Source organism: Ranitomeya variabilis, chromosome 2 (genome assembly GCF_051348905.1).
Source record: "Ranitomeya variabilis isolate aRanVar5 chromosome 2, aRanVar5.hap1, whole genome shotgun sequence".
Taxonomy (NCBI): domain Eukaryota; kingdom Metazoa; phylum Chordata; class Amphibia; order Anura; family Dendrobatidae; genus Ranitomeya; species Ranitomeya variabilis.
Window position 1 is genome coordinate 85,486,456 of NC_135233.1, and position 22,434 is coordinate 85,508,889.

The 22,434-nt window shown below is 39.7% G+C and overlaps 1 protein-coding gene across 1 annotated transcript in view; it reads right to left on the bottom strand.

Annotated features, from left to right (window-relative positions):
* Positions 1–7,894: 7,894 nt before the first annotated feature.
* PLCB1 (phospholipase C beta 1) overlaps positions 7,895–22,434 on the bottom strand; it is a 1,010,585-nt gene continuing 996,045 nt past the window's right edge. The window contains exon 32 of the mRNA XM_077282634.1: positions 7,895–9,284. Coding sequence (XP_077138749.1) covers positions 9,051–9,284 — 234 coding nt within the window. The 3' untranslated portion in view covers positions 7,895–9,050. The remainder of the gene's footprint in view (positions 9,285–22,434) is intronic.

The window sequence follows — 22,434 nt, forward strand, 5'->3', positions numbered from 1 at the left end:
AGCATGATCAATGGCTACAAGGAACCATTAATCCTATTCTTCAATGGGAAATTAATATTTCTGCTTTGTGGATGAGCGGCTGTGCTAAATTGTGGAAAATGGCACACGGGACATCGCCCATCTGTGATGCTATGGATGCCTGGAACTACCAATAAACTGCAGTCATGTCCTCAATTTGTAGCCATGACTGGCCTGAGAAAGATTCTCGTGCTCGTGTGAACCTAGCCCTAATTTAATTGCCCAGGGGACCTTATATAACTGAAACAGGACCTGGCTATCCAATCTCAGCATGGACCTATTTTTTTTGAGGGGTGAAGCTGTTAAGATTTAGTAGAGCACCATGTTTCCTATGGATATTTATATCTTATAAAGTGCATTTTTGTGTGGTCATAAATCAAATAATAGAAATTGTTTTGGATGATGCAAAATCCCGTTCGCCTACTACAAAACTGTAGATGCAGCAAAGAGCGATTTGTCATTTTACTGACTTTTTTTCATCCTATAGATAACAAATAATTAACACCAAAGCTACTTTTAGTTATGGCTTTCACACATCTGATTTTCATGGTCACCTTGTAGGCATTTATGACATTGATCTACAAAATAAGTACACCAGCTTCATCAGGTCTAAAATCTATTTCATTCTATAGTTTGTATTGTAAAATCTTGTGAGAGGTCCACTTTAATTAGACTTTAAATGATACTTGCCATTTTAACTGACCTTTCAGCATAAATTACCATTTATATGCATTTTAATGATACTTTTCCTGCATTATATGACTTGTATCCTGCATTTTCTACAGTGTTGCGCTAGCTGACTATGTCTAATTTTTATTTCTCTATAAGCTGGTGGGTAGAGAATAGCTGCTATGATGTCTCCCGTAGCCAGTACACAGAGACATGAGAGATCTTTGCTCTCTTGTCAGTAACTGGCACATTATCAGAAACAGCTTGGAGGTTGTTATATCGGAGAACTGAGCAGTGTAGCTGTGAATCCAGCAACGAGGTGACGTTACCACTTATATGAAAGCAGCTGCATGGGTCTGTGTGCATCTCTGTCTTTCTGACTCTGCTCCTCCCCTTTCTATAGATCTCAAAAGGGAGCTGTAATCTGACCCCTCAGTGAGCTGGAAGTCCATCTTACTTTGACCATTATAGATTTTAAAGTGTGTTTCAGAATGAATGATGAATTCAGGAGGTAGAGGGAGGAGAAGAGGTGCCTCAAAAGCGGAGAAAGAAGGAAATTTATCTGATAAGATATTTTACAAAGTTTCATATATTTGCAAGTGCTAACTATTTAGGCAAAGTGTGCTGAAACTACAGTGACTATTTGAAGTCATATTTTATTTACACTAATTCTTATCACCCATTACAATATAACTTTTTGAATTGTCTGGATGAGTTTTCATGATGGCAGAATAATAACCACAGAACATTATTGCACAACTAATCCTACAAGAAGTAAAATTATATATACTGTACAATATATCCCATATTTAATTCTATATCAGAATAATCCAGCCGATCCTATATAAATAAAAAGTCACACTTTATAATGGTGAACACCACTGTTTCTGACATCTTCCATATAGTATGATGCATCAAAAAGTTTACGCCATAAATGTAGTAGGAACATAATGATCCAATTATTCTAATTGCATGCCCTCCGATAACTATAAATGCTTAAGACAATGACAAAATGTACATTTCCTGCTCCGCCTTTTCATTAAATAAGTATTACCGTACATAGGAAAACGATAAAAATCTCAACTTAATTGTATATATGGCCAACTACCTTGCACAAAGCAGCTTTTATGTACGAACTAATAGGATGCTTTATTTATTAAAGGGATGTCAGCAAGACCAGCATAATGTAGGGGTAGAGAGCCTAATTCTAGGGAGGTGTCACTTGCTCAGCAGCTTGCTGTAGTTTTATTAAATCAGTGTTTTATCAGCAGGAAATTATTACTGCAGGACTAAGTGTCATGTGCCAGGGAGTCAGGCTAATCCCGCCTCCACCATTGATTGGCAGCTTGCTCACAGTGTACACAAAAAGCCGCCAATCAGTGGTGTGGGTGGGGTTACATAAGCTCAGCACTCTGAGCACTGCTACATCTACAATATAGAAAACAGTTATCAAAACTTTACTAAGCAACCCAGTAAGGGATACATAACTGGAATCAGGCTCTCGGACCTTACATCATATTGCTCTTAAATTCCACAGCAAAAACCTGCTGACAGATTCCCATTAAGACGTCAAATTGGTCTTGGTGCCCATGAAAACTAATCGGGACTCAACTTTCACTTCCTTAAATGGTTTTGGTAAAAATGAAATCTGAGCTGTGCTGGGAAAGATGTTAGGAAAAAAGGAGGACAATGAGGCCCATCAGGGACTAAGTAAAAGTGGAAAGGGGCCGACTGCTACCAGTAAGCCTTAGAAATGTAAGAGTTGCACTCTGATTGGGTGATATGGGTAAAGCTGCTTTTTTTTACGTACAATAATAGTGGGGCTCATTAATAAAAAATATTTAACAAAAGGTATGTCCTTTCGGCTTATGGCAACCAATCACAATTTAGGTTTCATTTCTTAAAGTTTTATAAAAGCTGCGCAGTGATTGGCAGACATGGGTAACAAAGACGGCTTTGAGAAGTGACCTGTTTTTATTATTCCCCCTAATTAAGTTGAAATGTTATGTTAATGGGAGTATTAGGCCATATACAGCTCTGGCGAAACTTAAGAGACCACTGCAAAATGTTCAGTTTGTCTGATTTTTCTCTTTATAGGTACAGTACAGACAAAAAGTTTGGACACACCTTCTCACTGAAAGATTTTTCTGTATTTTCATGACTACGAACATTGTACATTCACACTGAAGGCATCAAAACTATGAATTAACACATGTGGAATTATATACTTAACAAAAAAGTGTGAAACAACTGATATTATGTCTTATATTCTAGGTTCTTCAAAGTAGCCACCTTTTGCTTTGATGACTGCTTTGCACACTCTTGGCATTCTCTTGATAAGCTTGAAGAGGTAGTCACCGGGAATGGTTTTCACTTCACAGTTGTGCCCTGTCAGGTTTAATAAGTGGCATTTCTTGCCTTATAAATGGGGTTGGGACCATCAGTTGTGTTGAGCAGAAGTCTGGTGGATACACAGCTGATAGTCCTACTGAATAGACTGTTAGAATTTGTATTATGGCAAGAAAAAAGCAGCTAAGTAAAGAAAAACGAGTGGCCATCATTACTTTAAGAAATGAAGGTCAGTCCGAAAAATTGGGAAAACTTTGAAAGTGTCCCCAAGTGCAGTTGCAAAAACTATCAAGCGCTACAAAGAAATTGGCTCACATGAGGACCGCCCCAGGAAAGGAAGACCAAGAGTCACCTCTGCTTCTGAGGATAAGTTTATCCGAGTCACCAGCCTCAGAAATCGCAGGTTAACAGCAGCTCAGATTATAGACCAGGTCAATGCCACACAGAGTTCTAGCAGCAGACACATCTCTACAACAACTGTTAAGAGGAGACTTTGTGCAGCAGGCCTTCATGGTAAAATAGCTGCTAGGAAACCACTGCTAAGGACAGGCAACAAGCAGAAGAAACTTGTTTGGGCTAAAGAACACAAGGAATGGACGTTAGACCAGTGGAAATCTGTGCTTTGGTCTGATGAGTCCAAATTTGAGATCTTTGGTTCCAACCACCGTGTCTTTGTGCGACGCAGAAAAGGTGAACGGATGGACTTTACATGCCTGGTTCCCACCGTGAAGCATGGAGGAGGAGGTGTGATGGTGTGGGGGTGCTATGCTGGTGACACTGTTGGGGATTTATTCAAAATTGAAGGCATACTGAACCAGCATGGCTACCACAGCATCTTGCAGCAGCATCCTATTCAATCCGGTTTGCGTTTAGTTGGACCATCATTTATTTTTCAACAGGACAATGACCCCTAACACACCTCCAGGCTGTGTAAGGGCTATTTGACCAAGGAGGAGAGTGATGGGGTGCTACGCCAGATGACCTGGCCTCCACAGTCACCAGACCTGAACCCAATCGAGATGGTTTGGGGTGAGCTGGACCGCAGAGTGAAGGCAAAAGGGCCAACAAGTGCTAAGCATCTCTGGGAACTCCTTCAAGATTGTTGGAAGACCATTCCCGGTGACTGCCTCTTGAAGCTCATCATGTGTTAATTCATAGTCTTGATGCCTTCAGTGTGAATGTACAATTTTCATAGTCATGAAAATACTGAAAAATCTTTCAATGAGAAGGTCTGTCCAAACTTTTGGTCTGTACTGTATATTTTTGAGTAAAATGTAAATTGTTCATTTATTCTATAAACTTCTGACAACATGTCTCCAAATTTCAAAACAATAAATTTTGTATTTTTTTCTGAAAAGGAGAAATGGTCAAAATTAAAAAAACAACAACAGTGATTTCAGACCTCAAATAATGCAAAGAAAACAAGTTCATAATCATTTAGAAACAACAATACTAATATTTTAACTCAGAAAGAGTTCAGAAATAAATATTTTGTGGAATAACCATGATTTTTAATCAAAACTTTCATGTGTCTTGGCATGCTTTCCACCAGTCTTTCACACTGCTCCTGGTGCAAAAATGTAAGCAGTTCTTCTTTGTTTGATGGCTTGTGACTATCCATCATCCTCTTGATTACATTCCAGAGGTTTTCAATGGGGTTCAGGTCTGGAGATTGGGCTGCCCATGACAGGGTTTTGATGTGGTGGTCTCTTAATTTTTGCCAGAGCTCTATGTACTGTAATATAATTTCATTATCAGAAGTATGTGAAACTTTCTAAAGTACCGCAATGGTACATCTGATAATCCCCCTAATCATCCCGGCTACTATCAGACTTTCGCCATCAATAATGAGAGAAACAGATGTTATAATCTTAGAGAATTGTTATTTGTGCATATTTGGTAAAAGAATATAAATCTAATTAATACAAATGTTTAATTTTAGTGGAGCTGTCAGTTCTCTGGACATGTCTGTTATAATTTTGTTCACATCATCAATAAATTTGGCCTACACATTAGATTCTGATTTTATTTTTCTTAGATGTTTGTATTTGGGGATTAAAATCGTTTTTGCATTTGGGAAGCCTTAAAAAAGTTCCACCGATTGTCTTTTGTAGCCTCTGTGTTGTACTTTTGCTGGCTGTAGAATGAGTTATCTGAGAATCCGTCAGTGAGCTCATTCTGACGAGAGAATTATAACTCTTTTCTGTCTTTTTCTGATATTTGACCACAGACCATATCAAAGTTTAATGTGTTGGGAACATTTTCTATGGATCCCAATTGCAAAAAAGATTTTTAACCCTCATATAAATGCATCTTAGTAAAAACAATTCCAGAAAGGTGAACAACCCCCTTAAATCCTTAAATTTGGTTCAATCACATAACGTAAGTGAGACCAGATAACCATCTCCTTTCAGGGGTCTACAACCTGCAATACTCTAGCTATTGTGCCACCCTGGCAGTCACAGGTTGCTGACCCCTGAGCTAATCTAACAACTGTTATATAATGTTATAGCTCCAATCTTTTCACTATGAGTTAAGTGGCTGCCAAAGGTTTTCTACAGCAGCTTTCCTCCCTCTGCTCACAGAAAATACATCTAAGGCTATGTTCACATGTCCAGTAATCATCAGCTAGAAAGGATCCAACAGCAATCCGTTAACTAAAAAGTTGTGCATACACGACTTTTTGTCCGCCTGAAAAAAAATTAATTTCAATTGGATCTGTTTTTTTTTTCAACATTTTAGTCTATGGAAAACTGATCTGTTAAATAGCCATCTGTTTTTCTTTAATTGAAAAGGATCCGTTTCAAATAGAAGAAAACGGATGGCTATTTAACGGATCCGTTTTCCACAGACTTCGATGTTAAAAACTGATCCAGTTGAAATCAGTTTTTTTATCTGGTGAAAAAAGTGGTGTCTGCACAACTTTTTTTTCAATGGAGTGCTGCTGATTCCTTTCTAACTGATGATTGCTGCTGATTCCTTTCTAACTGATGATTGCTGCTGAATCCTTTCTAACTGATGATTGCTGCTGGATCCTTTATACCTGATGATTACTGCTGGATCCTTTCTAACTGATGATTGCTGCTGGATCCTTTCTACCTGATGATTACTGCTGGATCCTTTCTAACTGATGATTACTGCTGGATCCTTTCTAACTGATGATTGCTGCTGGATCCTTTCTAACTGATGATTGCTACTGGATGCTTTCTAATGATTGCTGCTGGATCCTTTCTAACTGATGATTGCTGCTGGATCCTTTCTAACTGATGATTGCTGCTGGATCCTTTCTAACTGATGATTGCTGCTGGATGCTTTCTAACTGATGATTGCTGCAGGATAATTTCTAACTGATGATTGCTGCTGGATCCTTTCTAACTGATGATTGCTGCTAGATCCTTTCTAACTGATGAGTGCTGCTGGATCCTTTCTAACTGATGATTGCTGCTGATTCCTTTCTAACTGATGATTGCTGCTGAATCCTTTCTAACTGATGATTGCTGCTGGATCCTTTCTACCTGATGATTACTGCTGGATCCTTTCTAACTGATGATTGCTGCTGGATCCTTTCTAACTGATGATTGCTACTGGATGCTTTCTAATGATTGCTGCTGGATCCTTTCTAACTGATGATTGCTGCTGGATCCTTTCTAACTGATGATTACTGCTGGATCCTTTCTAACTGATGATTGCTGCTGGATCCTTTCTAACTGATGATTGCTGCTGGATGCTTTCTAACTGATGATTGCTGCAGGATAATTTCTAACTGATGATTGCTGCTGGATGCTTTCTAACTAATGATTGCTGCTGGATCCTTTCTAACTAATGATTGCTGCTGGATCCTTTCTAACTGATGATTGCTGCTAGATCCTTTCTAACTGATGATTGCTGCTGAATCCTTTCTAACTGATGATTACTGCTGGATGCTTTCTAATGATTGCTGCTGGATCCTTTCTAACTGATGATTGCTGCTAGATCCTTTCTAACTGATGATTGCTGCTGAATGCTTTCTAATGATTGCTGCTGGATCATTTCCAACTGATGATTGCTGCTAGATCCTTTCTAACTAATGATTGCTGCTGGATCCTTTCTAACTGGTGATTGCTGCTGGATCCTTTCTAATTGATGATTACTGAACATGTAAACATAGCCTAATGCTCAGGAGTAGGAAGAGATTGCTGCTTGACAGCTTTTCTAAACATCACGTTGTCCATTCATTCATATATTTCTAGTAGGCATAACAATTTGGGATTGATTCATCATTTGCATTTTTTTTAAGAGACTTTTCCTTGTTATCCCGTGGTCTTCGTTGCCATTTTTGTTGCAAAGTCTTTAAAAAGGCATATTGTTGTAAAGAATTTTGCACAAAATTAAATATGCTCTTTTTTTTGTTTACTTTTTTATGCTATTTTATAGCAAAAAAATCAAACTTTTCTTTAAAATGCTGCATGTTAGTCTTCATCTGCTGAAAAATAAAGTAGTCTTTGTACTTCACTAGGGTACTGGAGTGCAATTGTGTAAAAAGTTTCTGACATTTCGAAAATGGATAAGTGAAGCTATGCCCTAAATGAAAAAAACTAACAGATGAGACCAAGTAAGAAAACTTTTTTAAAAAAGGCACACATTAAATAAAAGATCAGGCAAAAACATAAAAATCATTATTAAACCATTTTTTTACTCCAGAAAAAAAGATGCAAAGACAATGATGAGTCGGAGGCCTTGGAGTTGGAATAAACAGTTCTCCAGAATTGTTATTTTATGTTATGCAAGTATGTACTAAAACAGGCATGCCGGGAGCGGTGACAGGCCACCTTTACTAGTAATATTTATTTCACAATTTTACCAAGAACGCACAATGTAGTCACAACGACTAGTAACTTTATTTCCGAATACAGCACAATATTTTGAACATACATTTCTCCAGGGTTTCCTATTTGCATTGTGTACAGTTTTCAGAAAAGTTTACATAAACTATAATAGTTTAAAATCAGTATTTTTGATCCTGCAAAATATATATTTTATATATATCTATATTTTTTAAAATTTATATCCAAAGACTGATTCAACATACATTACAACACTAATGAATACCACAGAAAACGACGCTTCTTACACCTGTTTTGTTACTAATTTGCAGAATCTAACCACGAAGTTAGTATTCTTTGTTCTGACATGCACATTCGACTTCTTCCTTCCTGTGGGAATCTGCGTCCCGTAAAAACCCCACAAGTTTGACACCTCTGTGTTGATGTGATATGCTGTGGGTATAGTGTACTGTACGTCAATAAATATTTGCTCCAATGGTTCCCTCTGATTAGGGACCATATTGCCCCCAAAAATAGTATTCACTTATATTACAGATACATAAAATATCAAAAAAGCAAGCAACCAGTGCTTGCAAAGCAAAACGTTCAATCTCTCAGTGCAACATAAAGCAAATATTGAGCAGTTTAGGTACATGAAGAACTAAACAACCAGAGATATCACCGAATACTCCTCCAGTGGTTACTGTGGCCAATGGTAGCATCGTCCAAACTGGTAAATAAATGATGCCAGTGGATTACTTGATATGGGTAACTCTCGAAGACCAGGTAGAATAGTCACCATTACTTCCTTATGCTTTGGCCTGATTTGGCCTTATCCCTCTATGCTAGGAGTCTACACAGTATGAAGACACTCCACCTCCATTCTTTACAGTATGTATAGTCTGGAAGTTACCTTTTTGTTACTTTTTTGTCTATTCAGATACACCAACAAAGAAGCATTACAGGGTTATGCGTGTTACTTCTTCACAATAAATGCACCAAGACTCCAAATATTAATAAATACCTAAAAAATGGACAGCAGAGTGCAATAGAAAACTGCTTCACTTGGAAGTGTGCATTCAAAAAAGCACTGTAAGCTTCCATCATGTAACACTGTACAGAGGCAGTATCAGATTGCCAAAGAGAAATAACAGGCAATGTGTAAGCACTCCTCCGACAGCACAAAGACATGTTGCAAGCTATAAGTCCCGGTTAAAGTGATGTATCAAATGCTTTTACGGGAGGCTCGTCTTCACCTTCTTCATGATCTGGACTTTTGTGATTTCCCGAGTTCCCCACTGGAGACTTTCCACTGTCGGGTGTTAAGAGAGAAGAGCTATGTTCTCCGTCTTCACTGAATTTTCCCTTCATGGCCTCCTGGACAAACTCCTGAATTTCCATTGGAAGTCGTTTGAATTTATCCTGATATTCCTGATCAAGCTCGACCTGAAACTAATAAAAAAAAAAAAAGAAAATGTAAATTTCCAAATGTTTCAACTGTTCTATTACGATGTCATATTGCATTCTATTTTCCTGGCTGAAGCTCCACATAAGACATGTGCATATACTAGACATAATATATATATATTACCAAATATCATTTGGATTATATCTGTGTTCATTAAAAATCAGATTATATTCTGAGCGCTTACACTGGGGTTTCCGTGTAAATCTCTGAAATACATGATTCAGACGGAACCCCCGGCAGATGATTCCCTATAATGAGGCAGACGGAGGCACTGTGGACATTGTCTGGCCTATAATCCGGTGATGTTCGTCTTTTAAAGAGTGCATAAAAGTGCGGTCGACAACAGTTTTGTGCACTTATGAGAAGGACATCACTGAACATAGTCATCTCCTTTGTAGATACCGTATTTATTAAGACCTGATAGATAGGTGAAAGCTGAACTTCCAGATAACTAGACATCCCTATAATTAAGTAAAGGGCTGATTCTGCCTTGCAGTGGAGGTCGGCACCCTACTAGATGATGAAATGTGGTGCCCCCACTCATCGAATGCTCTCCCTGTCTTTCCCTGCTAGACCTGTTATAGGCACTAATAAATAGGACAGGTGAGACAAAAACTAAGCTCATTAGTCTATACTGAAAGACCCCAAATGTACATAAAAACATAATAGGCTCAGAAAATATATAATTATTCTTAGAGAGTCATAGCAAATAAAAGGAACTTAATATGGAGGTGAGCAGCACCTCAACACATTTCCCTATCCATTCAGTTCATCAGGAGGCCTGTTAGATGGATGATGTAAAAAATGATGCAGGAAGCAGATAATGTCGTTAGCATACCTATTAGTCAGGTCTGTGGGCTATAAATGTCCTCCAGTGTCCAGAGTAAAACAATATGCCCATAATGTAATGCTCAACAATGAGCAGGCATCAGAAAGAACAGTAGAGGCATTTGCCCCATAAACCCTCGGTGCATGGGCAATGAATGAAAATAAGGTGGAGTGCACTACAGGATGGAACGCATTGGAAGGGCACCGCTTGATAAATTCCGGTACTACCAATGGATCTTCGGGCCACATGCGCAGTAGGCTGGATGATGATATTGTGCTTTAATTCATTCCCCTCTCTTATAGACATATTTTCAAAAGACCACTGAACACAGGCCAGATGGAGTCCAGAGTAACTCTGTTGCCTCATTATAGTAATTGGATCCATCAGGGGTGTCATCTGAATCACGTTATTTAGAGATTTTCATGGAAACTCCAGTGTAAGTGCTCAGTGTAGAGCACAGGATAAATATGATCCAATATGTTATGCTAAATGATCCCAGTAAAAGCTTCAACTCAATTCACAAAAAAAAGCATGTCCCCACTCAGGTCCGTCATCTGTCAATGGAAATATAGGGGGCTCCCTCATTATCCCACATTACCGGTAACACAAAGGCTCTGGAAAAATGAAGATTTGCAGTTTTCAGTCAGCAACATTTATTGCTGTTTGTTTCTAGAAAACACCCATGAAGTCAAAATCATCACTACACCTGTAGATAAATTCCCAGAGGGTGTAATTTACAAAATGAGTTCACTTGAGGGGGTATTCTGCTGTTCTGGCACTTAGGGTCTCTGTATATGGAGTCTGCAAACTATTCTAGGAAATTCTGCTAGTCAAATAGCACTTCATCCGTCACAAATCTCGCCGTTTGGCTAAGCAGCACTGTAAAGCCACATATGGGGTATTTCCACGTTCAGTACAAATTGTGTGACAAATCATTATGCCATTATTACTGATCTCCCAGTATGAAAATGTAAAATCTGGGGCTAAAACAAAATTGTTGTGGTAATAATGTAATATTTTTTTCTTCACTGCCTAATGTGTTGTCAATATGATCACTGTACAATTAGACTACGGTAATTCATTAATAGATGTACAGTAGTTTGCAAAATGGGGTCACTTTTGGGAAGGTTCTGCTGTTGACACCAGAGGGACTTTACCAATGTGACATGGTTCCAAACCATAACAGCAAAATCGGCACTATAATATGGCGGTCCTTCCATTCTTAGCTTTGTACTGTATCTCCAAAGTCGTTTTTGACTACATATGGGGTAGTACCATACACAGGAGAAATTGCCCAACAAATTGACCATTTCATTTTTCCTGTTTACCCTTGTGAAAATGAAAAATTTGGGGATAAAGCAACATTTTTGTGGTAAAATGTTATTGTTATATTTTCACTGTTTCAGCCAAGTTGCGCTCAAAATGGCGCTCCTTCAATTCCGAGCCCTGCCATGTACCCAAACAGTAGTTTTCCACCACATATGGGGTATCAGCGTGCTCAGAAAAAATCTCACAATTATAGTGTCCATTTTCTCCTGCTACCCGTGTGAACATGAAAAATTTTGGGTGGGCAAAAGCAACATTTTTGTGGGAAATATTTTGATGTATTATCTTCCACATTGCTTAAATTCCTGTGAAGCCCCAAAAGGGTTAATACACTTTTTGAATGTGGTTTTGTGCACTTTGTGGGACACAGTTTTTAAAATGGTGTCACTTTGGGGCATTTTCAGTCCCATACGCTTCTCAAAATCACTTCAAACGTGATGTGGTTCTGAAAAATAATTATGTACATTTTGTTGGAAAACAGAGAAATTGCTGATAAATGTTTAACTTTCTAACATCCTAGCAAAAAAAATTATATTTAAAAAATGATGGTAATATAAAGAGAACATTTTTCAAATATTATTTATTAACTATTTTGTGTGATATAACTCTCTACCTTAAGGGTATAAAAACTAAGAGTTGGAAAATTGCAAAAATTGCAAAATTTTTAATAAATTTCCAATTTTTACACAAATAAATGCAAAGAATATCTACCTAAATTTACCAATATCATTAATTACAATATGTCATGGGAAAACATTCTCAGAATCATTGGGATACGTTGAAGCGTTCCAGAGTTATTAACTCATAAATTGACACTGGTGAGAAATAGAAAAAATTTGGCTTGGTCAGGAAGGTGAAAACAGACTTTGGAGTGAAGGGGTTAACTAAGTAATTGCATTACAAAGTAATTGATCCTCCACACTAGGACTCAGAAGTGATCCTTGTCTCCAAAGATGTTCACAAGAGGCCAAGAAAACTGCCGACTTCACTGCTGTGAGTCATATGGAGGACAAAGCTAGCTCACCTTATGGAGCACTGCATGCCCACAACACTTTCTAAATAAAGAACACAGTCCCCAATGCAGCATGTAGTGAATGAGTTTTAGAAGAGTTTTTATGCTCCAGCTCCTTGAGATAAAATGCCAAATTTATTGAATCCTTGTTAAAACAATTCGTGCTCCAGGACCACACTCGATTGAACAAGGGGAAAAGCAACGAGTTTTGATCGTATCAGTGATCTTTGTCAAAGCATTGCCTTTTGTTCATTTGAGTACGGTCCTGCAGAATGTATTGTTTCAACAAGGATTCAATAAATTTGGGATTTTATCTCAAGGAGCTGGAGCATCAAAAATTTTCTATTGATGATTACATCTCATCAGAGTGGAGTTCCACGCACCTATCTTCTACTGTCGGTGAGCTGACTCTTTTTCCTTTCTCTCCTTGAAGTGAATGAGTTTTGCCTACTCTATGTGACCACTTGAGAATAGCAATATTGTTTTTGTGTACGTCTCATCCATAGATATCGCAATATTAATATTGGCTCCAGTTAGATGATACACGTTGTTAGGGCTAGAGGAACGCACCAAATAATAAAGAGGTAAAGAGGTAGATATGAGGTGTGTTCGCAGCCCGGGGTCCACCGTGCAGAGATGGCACCTGCTGCTGAGTAATGGCGGATGGACACTTGCTCTCACGTGGGTTAGACTTTACCCAGTGTGTACGGAAGCGAACTCTGTTGCTTCAAAGAGTCACCAAAATACGCTGCGCCCTGTTAGCAGTCACAGGGTGCAGTGGCAAGACACTAGTGGGATCCTTAGAATCACCCCCACTAAACTGGTGATTGGACTCGCTCTGACCCTCAGTGGCTTTTGAGCCCGCGCCTGAGGATGCCCCGAGTCAGATGCAGAGTCCAAGCGGGAATTCACACCCTACACTGACAGGCTGTCAGGAAAGAGCACTGTTTGCGCATGGTGCCGTAGACGGGCACTGCAAAAAAGCTCTGTAACGTGTGCTACGTGTGCAGGTAGCACTGTCGGGCGCTAGATAGCTTCCACCATTCGCGAGCAGTCAACAACACAAGGAATGGGAATGATTAAGGAGTTTTCATCCATCGACAGTTATTCATCTACACACACGTTGTCAAGTTTATACTAGCGCATGGCCGTGCGGCCATGCAAACCTTTTATAGCGGAAGCTCTCCGGGACCTTCCTAGTGATCCAATAGGAGCTGCCACAGGACCTGAGCATGTGACCCCTGACCTCCAATGAGAGGTCGTCCCTTGGGCATGCTCAGTAGAGAAAAAGCAGGACTTAGTCCCAGGAGCATCTGCTTGTCGCCGATCAGTGCTGGTTACAATGGCTGGACCTGGAAAGGCAGCAGTAACCAAGCGTACAGTATGTGCCTGAGCCAGACGCTGGGACCGACGTCTTTGCTGAGCAGGCTCCACTGCGGCTCGAGAAGAATGGGAGACCGCAGTGGACATGGTTCGAGATTCTGTGCAGCGGCGGGAACTCAACACCTAATACACGTAAGATGGGCTTTTTCACTTGATAAAGATGCTGGTAAGGCATTGAAATGCGTCATGAATAAAAAACCTTACTATCATCGTTGCTGAAGAATCAATTTACTACATCAGCACAGCCCATCTTACGTGTTTCATCCAACTGAATCCAATATTTACTGGAGGATTTATCCACCAGCCACGGGGCAGCAGCAGCTGTTTTCCTTCATGCCTACATTGGAGTTATACCTGTTACAACTCCAAGAAGTGAGAGTTAAACTAGTGCTTACCAACTCTCTCTCCATAGGGTGTCACCCTACTGTGTGCTCTGTTCCCCACATCTAGATTTAAGCAGTATTAATATCGAATAGCTATATGAATCACTCCTACTTCAGTTATTGTAACCTGCCAAGCACTACAATTTGGAAAGAGTGTCTCCTCTTCAGAAATCAGCAATATGGGCTAAAATTCTCCCATCCGCGCTCGTAACAACAGCCAGAATTTTCTGCTTCTTTTTGTGCTTTTACTTACTACAGTTGCTATTGGTGTAAATTTATATGCAATTTATAGATGGTTGATTATCCAAACAAAGGAAAAAAACATGGATCACCTACTCTGTAACAACACTTTGTCACATATTATAGTAAATTTAAATACAAAAAAACCCAACACTTTACTTTAGTAATTCTACTTGATACTATACAGAATTGTATACTGTGAACATGGGAGTGGTTAGGAAAAAGTGTAAAATACATTAGTTTTATTAATAATGTCGGCAAGCAAAAAATAGCGTAAACCACTCAATCAGTGTCTTGAAGAAACAAAGTGTGTAACATAGAAAGAAATGTGGCAAATCTGAGCACCAAACTTGGCTGCATATTCACTGTAAGACTTCTAGATTTAGTCTAATTCAATGTAAGCCAATATTACTAAATCTGCCTCGTGTCTCTCTTCTTATGGGGGGCCCAGTATTTCTAGTTCAGTTCCCTTACAAATTATAGTAGACCCTTCTAATAAATAAATTGTCCAAAACAAACAGCGTTTATAGGCCCAATATTAGCAAGTAACATTTTGTTACACGATAGTGAGATTTTTTTGGAATTTAACAGTATTTTCCACTACTTTAGGAAAGGTTGTGGTAGGTGGAATTTCTATTGTTTCTTATAAATGAGTATACAGTATAAAAGTACAGGCCTGTTGATGAGGATATGCCAGTCTGTACTGTACACACAATATGCTTAGGGATAATACACAGAAGCCGACACACCAATTGAACACATGTGAGAGACTGTTGTTGAAATGATACAGTAAGTTGTGCGTAAACCTGCAAATCCAGTTTTATGGGTAGAGAAAATATAGAAAAGCTACGAGCCTGCACTCCCTCTCAGTAAACAACCACAATGTACATGCAGTATCAGCAGGCCTTTATAGCCTTTATTTAAGGGCATGTGAAAGTTAACTCTCTGCCTCTGGTGTTTTTACAAATTTAAAGGAGTGTTCCGAGACCATAAAATCACCATCTGTAAACCAAACTGGTAAAATTAAGCAAGTGGGTCAAATATTAGCACATTTAAAAATCTCCCAATTTCTTGTTCTGCCTCCCACAAGTGTCCAACAGGACAGTACACTATTCCTGATGATACAGAACAACTTGCCTTGGCCTCGCACGCTTAGTTTCTTGTATCTAATGAGCCTTCTAACTGTCTTCTGATGTACAAGTGGCTTCATAGTGTATCTACTGCACATGTGTCGGATCCAAACCATCCAATACAGGTTCTGTGTTGTTTCCTTACTCATGCTTAGCCAGTAGCTGCCACTTGTGCTGCTATGTTAGATTACTATTTCAGAAGTCAGCAGTACCACATTAGCAAATTAGTTTAGAAGTGTTCCAGTCTATGGACAACCTGTGAACCATGTAAGTAGATAGTGACCACAGAGCGCTGATCATGTTCCAAATAGAAGTTGTTAATTCAATTACACACATGCAACATTTCAACCATTACTAATATTAAATGGGTTGTCGATTACTCGTTCTCCGGAATCGGTGCTGTTCCAGCAGTATCTCCACTGGCTCTCCTAGGAATCTTTGTGGCCAATAAGTGCTGCCTTCACTCTCCCCACCTTCGTACAAATCACATCACATCTGTTGCTCTCTCACGTCTTCCAGATGTACGTGATACGTCTGAAGGCGTCGAGAATAAAGCCAGCATTGATTGGCTGCAGGAATTGCGTGACATATCAATGGTGAGTGTAGGCGTTATTATTTTACAAGGGGGAAACATAGGGATTAAGAAGGTGATGTCCAAGTAGTGGGCAAGTCTTTTAAATGCAGCATAACTCGAAAAAGAGGAGACTCGGTGAACATAGCCAAATGGGAACACCCCACCTTTGAAGTACACCAGTTCAATATCTCTTTCATAGGGTGCGTATGCTCTCAGATGTTATCAGCACCTGGCCAGGCAGACACTGATTGCTGAATCCAGGTGCAGAAGTTGGCCGTTCATATCAATGACTCCATTATTCACCTCTATTGAGTTATTGGGAAGTGATGAGCAAGTATGCCTTCACAAAGCCCGATATCTCACTAAAGAAAAATGTGATGATTCTACCATGCCATCTAATTATTCTTGTAATCCTTATACATATGAACATCAGTCAGTTCCTTAATTTCAAATTCAAGACTTCCAAATCACAAAAAGAAATGTAATAGCATAACTGAATCAGTATCATATGGAATAAAATAAAACTAAGACTTGGCTCTCCATCCCATGAAATCAACTGAAAATTCCTAATACAATTGCCATAACCAATGGGCTTATTTCCCATGAAGTTCTACAAGGGAACATACATAGTTTACACAGTACGCAAAGCAAATTCTCAGAAGTCAAAAGCCGAATTATTTTCCCAAAAAAGAAAGATTTCCAAATCCACAATTAGCCTTTCCCATGACTATATATAATAGACTACATGATACGATATGAGGTTATACAACTTTTATTAAATACAATCATGAATTTTATTTCTCATGGTTAAGAATGAACAACAACATATCTGTGAAATACATCACTGACCAGGGCCGGACTGCGACTCTGTTAATGGTATTGGCGTGGTATTGTTAACAGCTGTGGCGGAGAACAAAGCCGCCGCTACGTGCTCTGTCACTTACTCCGGCAAGCCGCAGGACACTCAGCTAAAACTCTGACAGAAGTGAAGCCAAGGGTCTTGGCATAATCGCCCCGAATCTATAGCAGGAGAGAAGCAATGCTTGTGTGACCTCGACCTAAAAGTCAGCTCCAAGTCACACAGAGCAAAGTGTGACCCAGAGTGTCTGCGAAGTGGTGACATCACTGAGAAGGGGAGCAGAATGGCGCTGGATCATGGAGAGAGCACTAGTACAGGGTGGGCCATTTATATGGATACACCTGGGTAGGCCATGTATATGGATACACCTAAATAAAATGGGAGTGGTTGGTGATATCAACTTCCTCTTTGTGGCACAATAGTATATGGGAGGGGGAAAACTTTTCAAGATGGGTGGTGACCATGGCAGCCATTTTGAAGTTGGCCATTTTGGATGTATCCATATAAATGGCCCACCCTGTAGTTGAGGATATTAATACACTGACAATATGCTACATACACATATAATAATAATAATAATAATTTTTATTTATATAGCGCCAACATATTCCGCAGCGCTTTACAACTTATAGAGGGGACTTGTACAGACAATAGACATTACAGCATAACAGAAATCACAGTTCAAAACAGATACCAGGAGGAATGAGGGCCCTGCTCGCAAGCTTACAAACTATGAGGAAAAGGGGAGACGCGAGAGGTGGATGGTAACAATTGCTTTAGTTATTTGGACCACCCATAGTGTAAGGCTCGGGTGTTCATGTAAAGCTATACAAACATATACAAACATATAATAAAAAAAAAATTGGAGTGCTTCTTTAAGATTTAATTTATTTATATTTTTTCGTGTATATGAAGGTGTTTTTAGTTCATGGCAGTTTTGTCCTCATGAAAGCATAACAAAGAACAAACAGAAGACTTACAATAGACAGATACATAAATCAAATGTTTTGACAACAATCTTTTATTCAGTAATACACAATAACTTTTTTTTTTATTATAGATGAATATATATATAGTGAAATTGAATTCTAATATTAAAAAAAATCTGTATTCGCCAAAATGTGGATTTTTTGTAATTTGTAGCATGAAGAGGCCCAAGGATTCAGAGCTGACGACGATAAGAAGATGCAAGGAGGACAGATGGGTGATGGTGAAGAGCAGAGAGGTCGGTGAGGTGAGCGGTAAGGTGAGTATAAGGATTTTGTTTATTTTATAGATTTTACAGTTGTTATGTGTAACAAGGGACATGCAATTTGCAGAGAATAACTTCTCAGCTAATCAAATTTCCTGTTAAAATCCCCATGAACACGCAAATTAGAATTTTGCCTGATCCGCTCATCTCTACTCTTCATACATTGAACGGCAGATAATGTGCAACTTACCACATGATGGCTGCGGATTACAAACTTCTCCCAATCAACACGATTTTCTTGCCCCGTATGAAAAAGAAAAACACAAGTATTATAGAATTGTACAAACATTAGAAAATTATACAAGTTTTAGAGAATTATATAAATAAAAGAGAATTGTGCTATTCTGGTCTCATCTATTACAAATGACAATAGTGTTTTTTCCACAGTCTTCAACATATATTTCACCATACAGTATATACAGACACACACGACATAAGGCGTGTGGCATTTTAATAGAGGGTATAGGAAAGATGGATGTAAGCAATAATGATTTCATGCTCAGACAACAGGCCAGACTAAAACTGACGGCTATTCTTCCTGATCTTTCCTTTGTGCCCATTCACAGTAGTCAAATTACTCTCATAATATCTTTTAATAGGTGATACATGTATTTTTGTGGGAAAACCGCTTAAAAGATGAATAATAACCTCTAAACTATGTAATAAGGTCACTAAAAACAACGTCACATTTTGATTTTGCTCTGCCCAAAGACTGTACTTAAACTAGCTCCTCTGGTTACAAAAAATTTTTGCACATGAGTATAGCAGTTTGTTAAAAGAAATCTGTCAGCAGGTTTTTGCTACCTCATTTGAGAGCAGGATAATATAGGAAAAGACACCCTAAATCCAACGATGTATCACTTACATTACTGGGTGACTCTGCTGTAATGCAACAAGGGTTTTTAGATGTAGAAAGCAGCAGGGCAGAGAAAGCTGCCCCCGCCCACAACGGGCTCTGTACGTACATTTTTTTATTGACAGTGAGCTGCTTATCACAGGAGGGGGCGGAGTCGGACAACTGGACAACTACGCATGAGCCATCTAGTCACTACACCAAAAATACAGCAAATACTCAATGTGGGAACTTAACCCAACAGGAAAATATTAAATCGGTTAGTTTTTATATTGGGATCAAACAGCTAAAAGCAACAAACAAAAAAAAACAGGGAAAATATTTTTTTCCTGGCTAAAATCATAAAATAGAAAAATACTTCCCGACTCCTCAACATGCAAACAAAAGCAGATTGAGATGATACCATACTGAATCATTCATGAATTTAAGTCACATAAAAGTGCAATAAAATTGCAATAAATAATGAAGAATGATAAATTAATATATCAAACTTCTTTTTTAACTATTTTTTATGACTGAGTTTGTTCACCATTTCATTTAACATAAAAAATATATAAAATATATATTCTAAAGTTATAATGTCCTATTAGCTGATTCGTAAGCAAAATAAAAGTAATTCTACAGAAAGCAAAATCTCCTACAGCTACATTGACCTAAACATAAAAATGTATGTCACAAACTCAAGAAGGCAAATTCAAAACCATTCTTTGGGTTCTCAAAGCCAAAATGCTCTGGTCTGATGGGAGGGCTCACCATATCCTTTCTGGATCCAGAGCTCATATCCCCCATTGCACTGCCAGTAGTATAAATGCAAGGCAGACAACACACAGGTTTGGTGGTGATAAGGCACCGGATTACAGATAATGGAATGTTAATTAGACCACGAGATGATCTACTAATGTTTGGAGTCATCTGTAATCCATCACGAATAATGGAGGAAGCTGCATATTTACCGTCACTGTTGTTTTTCTAGTGCGATAATTTACAATTTTTATTTTGCATTACTGTGAAAGACTAAAACACTTACATATACTCTGAAAATTGCACCCTTTCCCCACTAATTCATGGACAAAGCTTCTGCATCTGACAAAGATACTGGCCTAGCATCCAAGAAATAACAATGAATGACTTGGTTGGCCCCAATAACAGTGATATTAATGCTTTTAAGGGGTTTTCTGAGGAGCAGTAACTGCTTTTAACCTTTTTCAGATGTAGGACGTTAGTAGATAATCCTACATGTAGTGCAGGTGTACGGAGCAGGCTCAGCAACAGAGCCCGCACTATATCCGGGTGATGTCTGCTCTGATTGCTGCAGTTTAACCAATTAAATGCTGCTGTGAATTTTCAACAGTGGTATTTAAACAGACTAGTTACCAGTCTAAATTATTATGCAAATTAGGTCACCGCGCTAACAAAAATGAAAGAGGGTTCAAATGAGCAAATTAAAACAGCGTACTTAAGTAAGCCTTAGGATGCTAGTGTGCATATGAGTAGACGACCAGATAAATAAACCAATAACGCACTGGCTGATGCCCACTAGCAGTGGTGACGGCCGGTATTAAAGGGTATATAAATGGTAGATCTGGGCCAGAATGTTTTAACGTGATTAAGCAGCCGCTAGTGATAATAGGCTAATACCAAGATGTCACTGTTAGGGGTCGAGTTCCCGTCTCTGCACAGAGGGAATCTAGGGCCATCTCCGCTGCGGTCTCCCATTCTTCTCCTGCCGCAGTGGAGCCTGCTCAGCGGAGACGTCGGTCCCAGCGTCTCGCTCAGTCTGTGCTAAGAGTTACTGCTGCTTTTCCTGCTTCTGCCATGGAAGTCAGTGCTGGGCAGTGTCGAGCAGACGCTTCTGGGACTAAGTCCTGCTTTTCTCGTTCTGAGCATGCCCAGTGTAAGATCTCTCAGTGGAGATCGAGGGTCACATGATCAGACTGCAGCTAAGGTCCTGTAGGTGCTCACGCTCTGTGGCAGCCTCTCATTGGTCCTTCTTGGAAGGTCCTGTACGTGCTGCAGCTATTTAAGGCTCGCATGGCCGCACGGCCATGCGCTACTATTGCTCTTTATTCATGTACTTTGCGCCAGTGTGGCCTTGTATGTGTGTGTTCAGGGACCCGGCTGAAATAAGCCCCTAGAATGCTGGCACCTCCGGCGAGGAGTTTGTATGCTTGAGTGTTCAGGGACCTGGCTGAAATAAGCCCCTAGAATGCTGGCACCTCCGGCGAGGAGTTTGTATGCTTGAGTGTTCAGGGACCTGGCTGAAATAAGCCCCTAGAATGCTGGCACCTCCGGCGAGGAGTTTCGTGTGCATGCATGACCACTGACTGTTCTTGTTTAGACAGTTAGCCTGTGCCTCTGTGGAGTCTAACAGAGCACAGTGCTTTGGGTTCACGGCTGCTCTGTGATGTAACAGAGTTAGCTAACACCGCCATTTAGTTCCGCTATTTGCTAGCAGCAGGTTCTCCTGCACGGTGGACCCTGGGCTGCGAACGCATCTATCTTAATAAAATCCATATATTTATTAGGTGCGTTCCGCTAGCCCTAACAGTCACAATGCCAGATAATAGTTAAACATTACCTCACAGTAACCAATGATAACAGTCATATGTCAAAATGCAACAAGTGAATGCCTGAATGGATATGACTAGTGTTGAGCGATACCGTCCGATACTTGAAACTATCGGTATCGGAAAGTATCGGCCGATACCGGCAAAGTATCGGATCTAATCCGATACCGATACCCGATACCAATACAAGTCAATGGGACACCAAGTATCGGACGGTATCCTGTATGGTTCCCAGGGTCTGAAGGAGAGGAAACTCTCCTTCAGGCCCTGGGATCCATATCAATGTGTAAAAGAAAGAATTAAAATAAAAAATAGGGATATACTCACCTCTCCGGCGGCCCCTGGACTTTACCGCCGTAACCGGGAGCCGTTGTACCTAAGAATGCGCGCTTGAAGGGCCTTAGATGAGGTCACTGCGCTCTGATTGGTCCGTAGCGGTCGCGTGACCGCTACGCGAGCAATCACAAAGCAGTGACGTCACCTAAGGTCTTTCAAGCGCTTGAAATACCTTAGAAGACGTCCGCAGCTTCTGATTGGTCGCGTAGCGGACGCGTGACTGACCGCTACGCGACCAATCACAAAGCAGTGACGTCTTCTAAGGTATTTCAAGCGCTTGAAAGACCTTAGTTGACGTCACTGCTTTGTGATTGGTCGCGTAGCGGTCACGCGACCGCTACGGACCAATCAGAGCGCAGTGACCTCATCTAAGGCCCTTCAAGC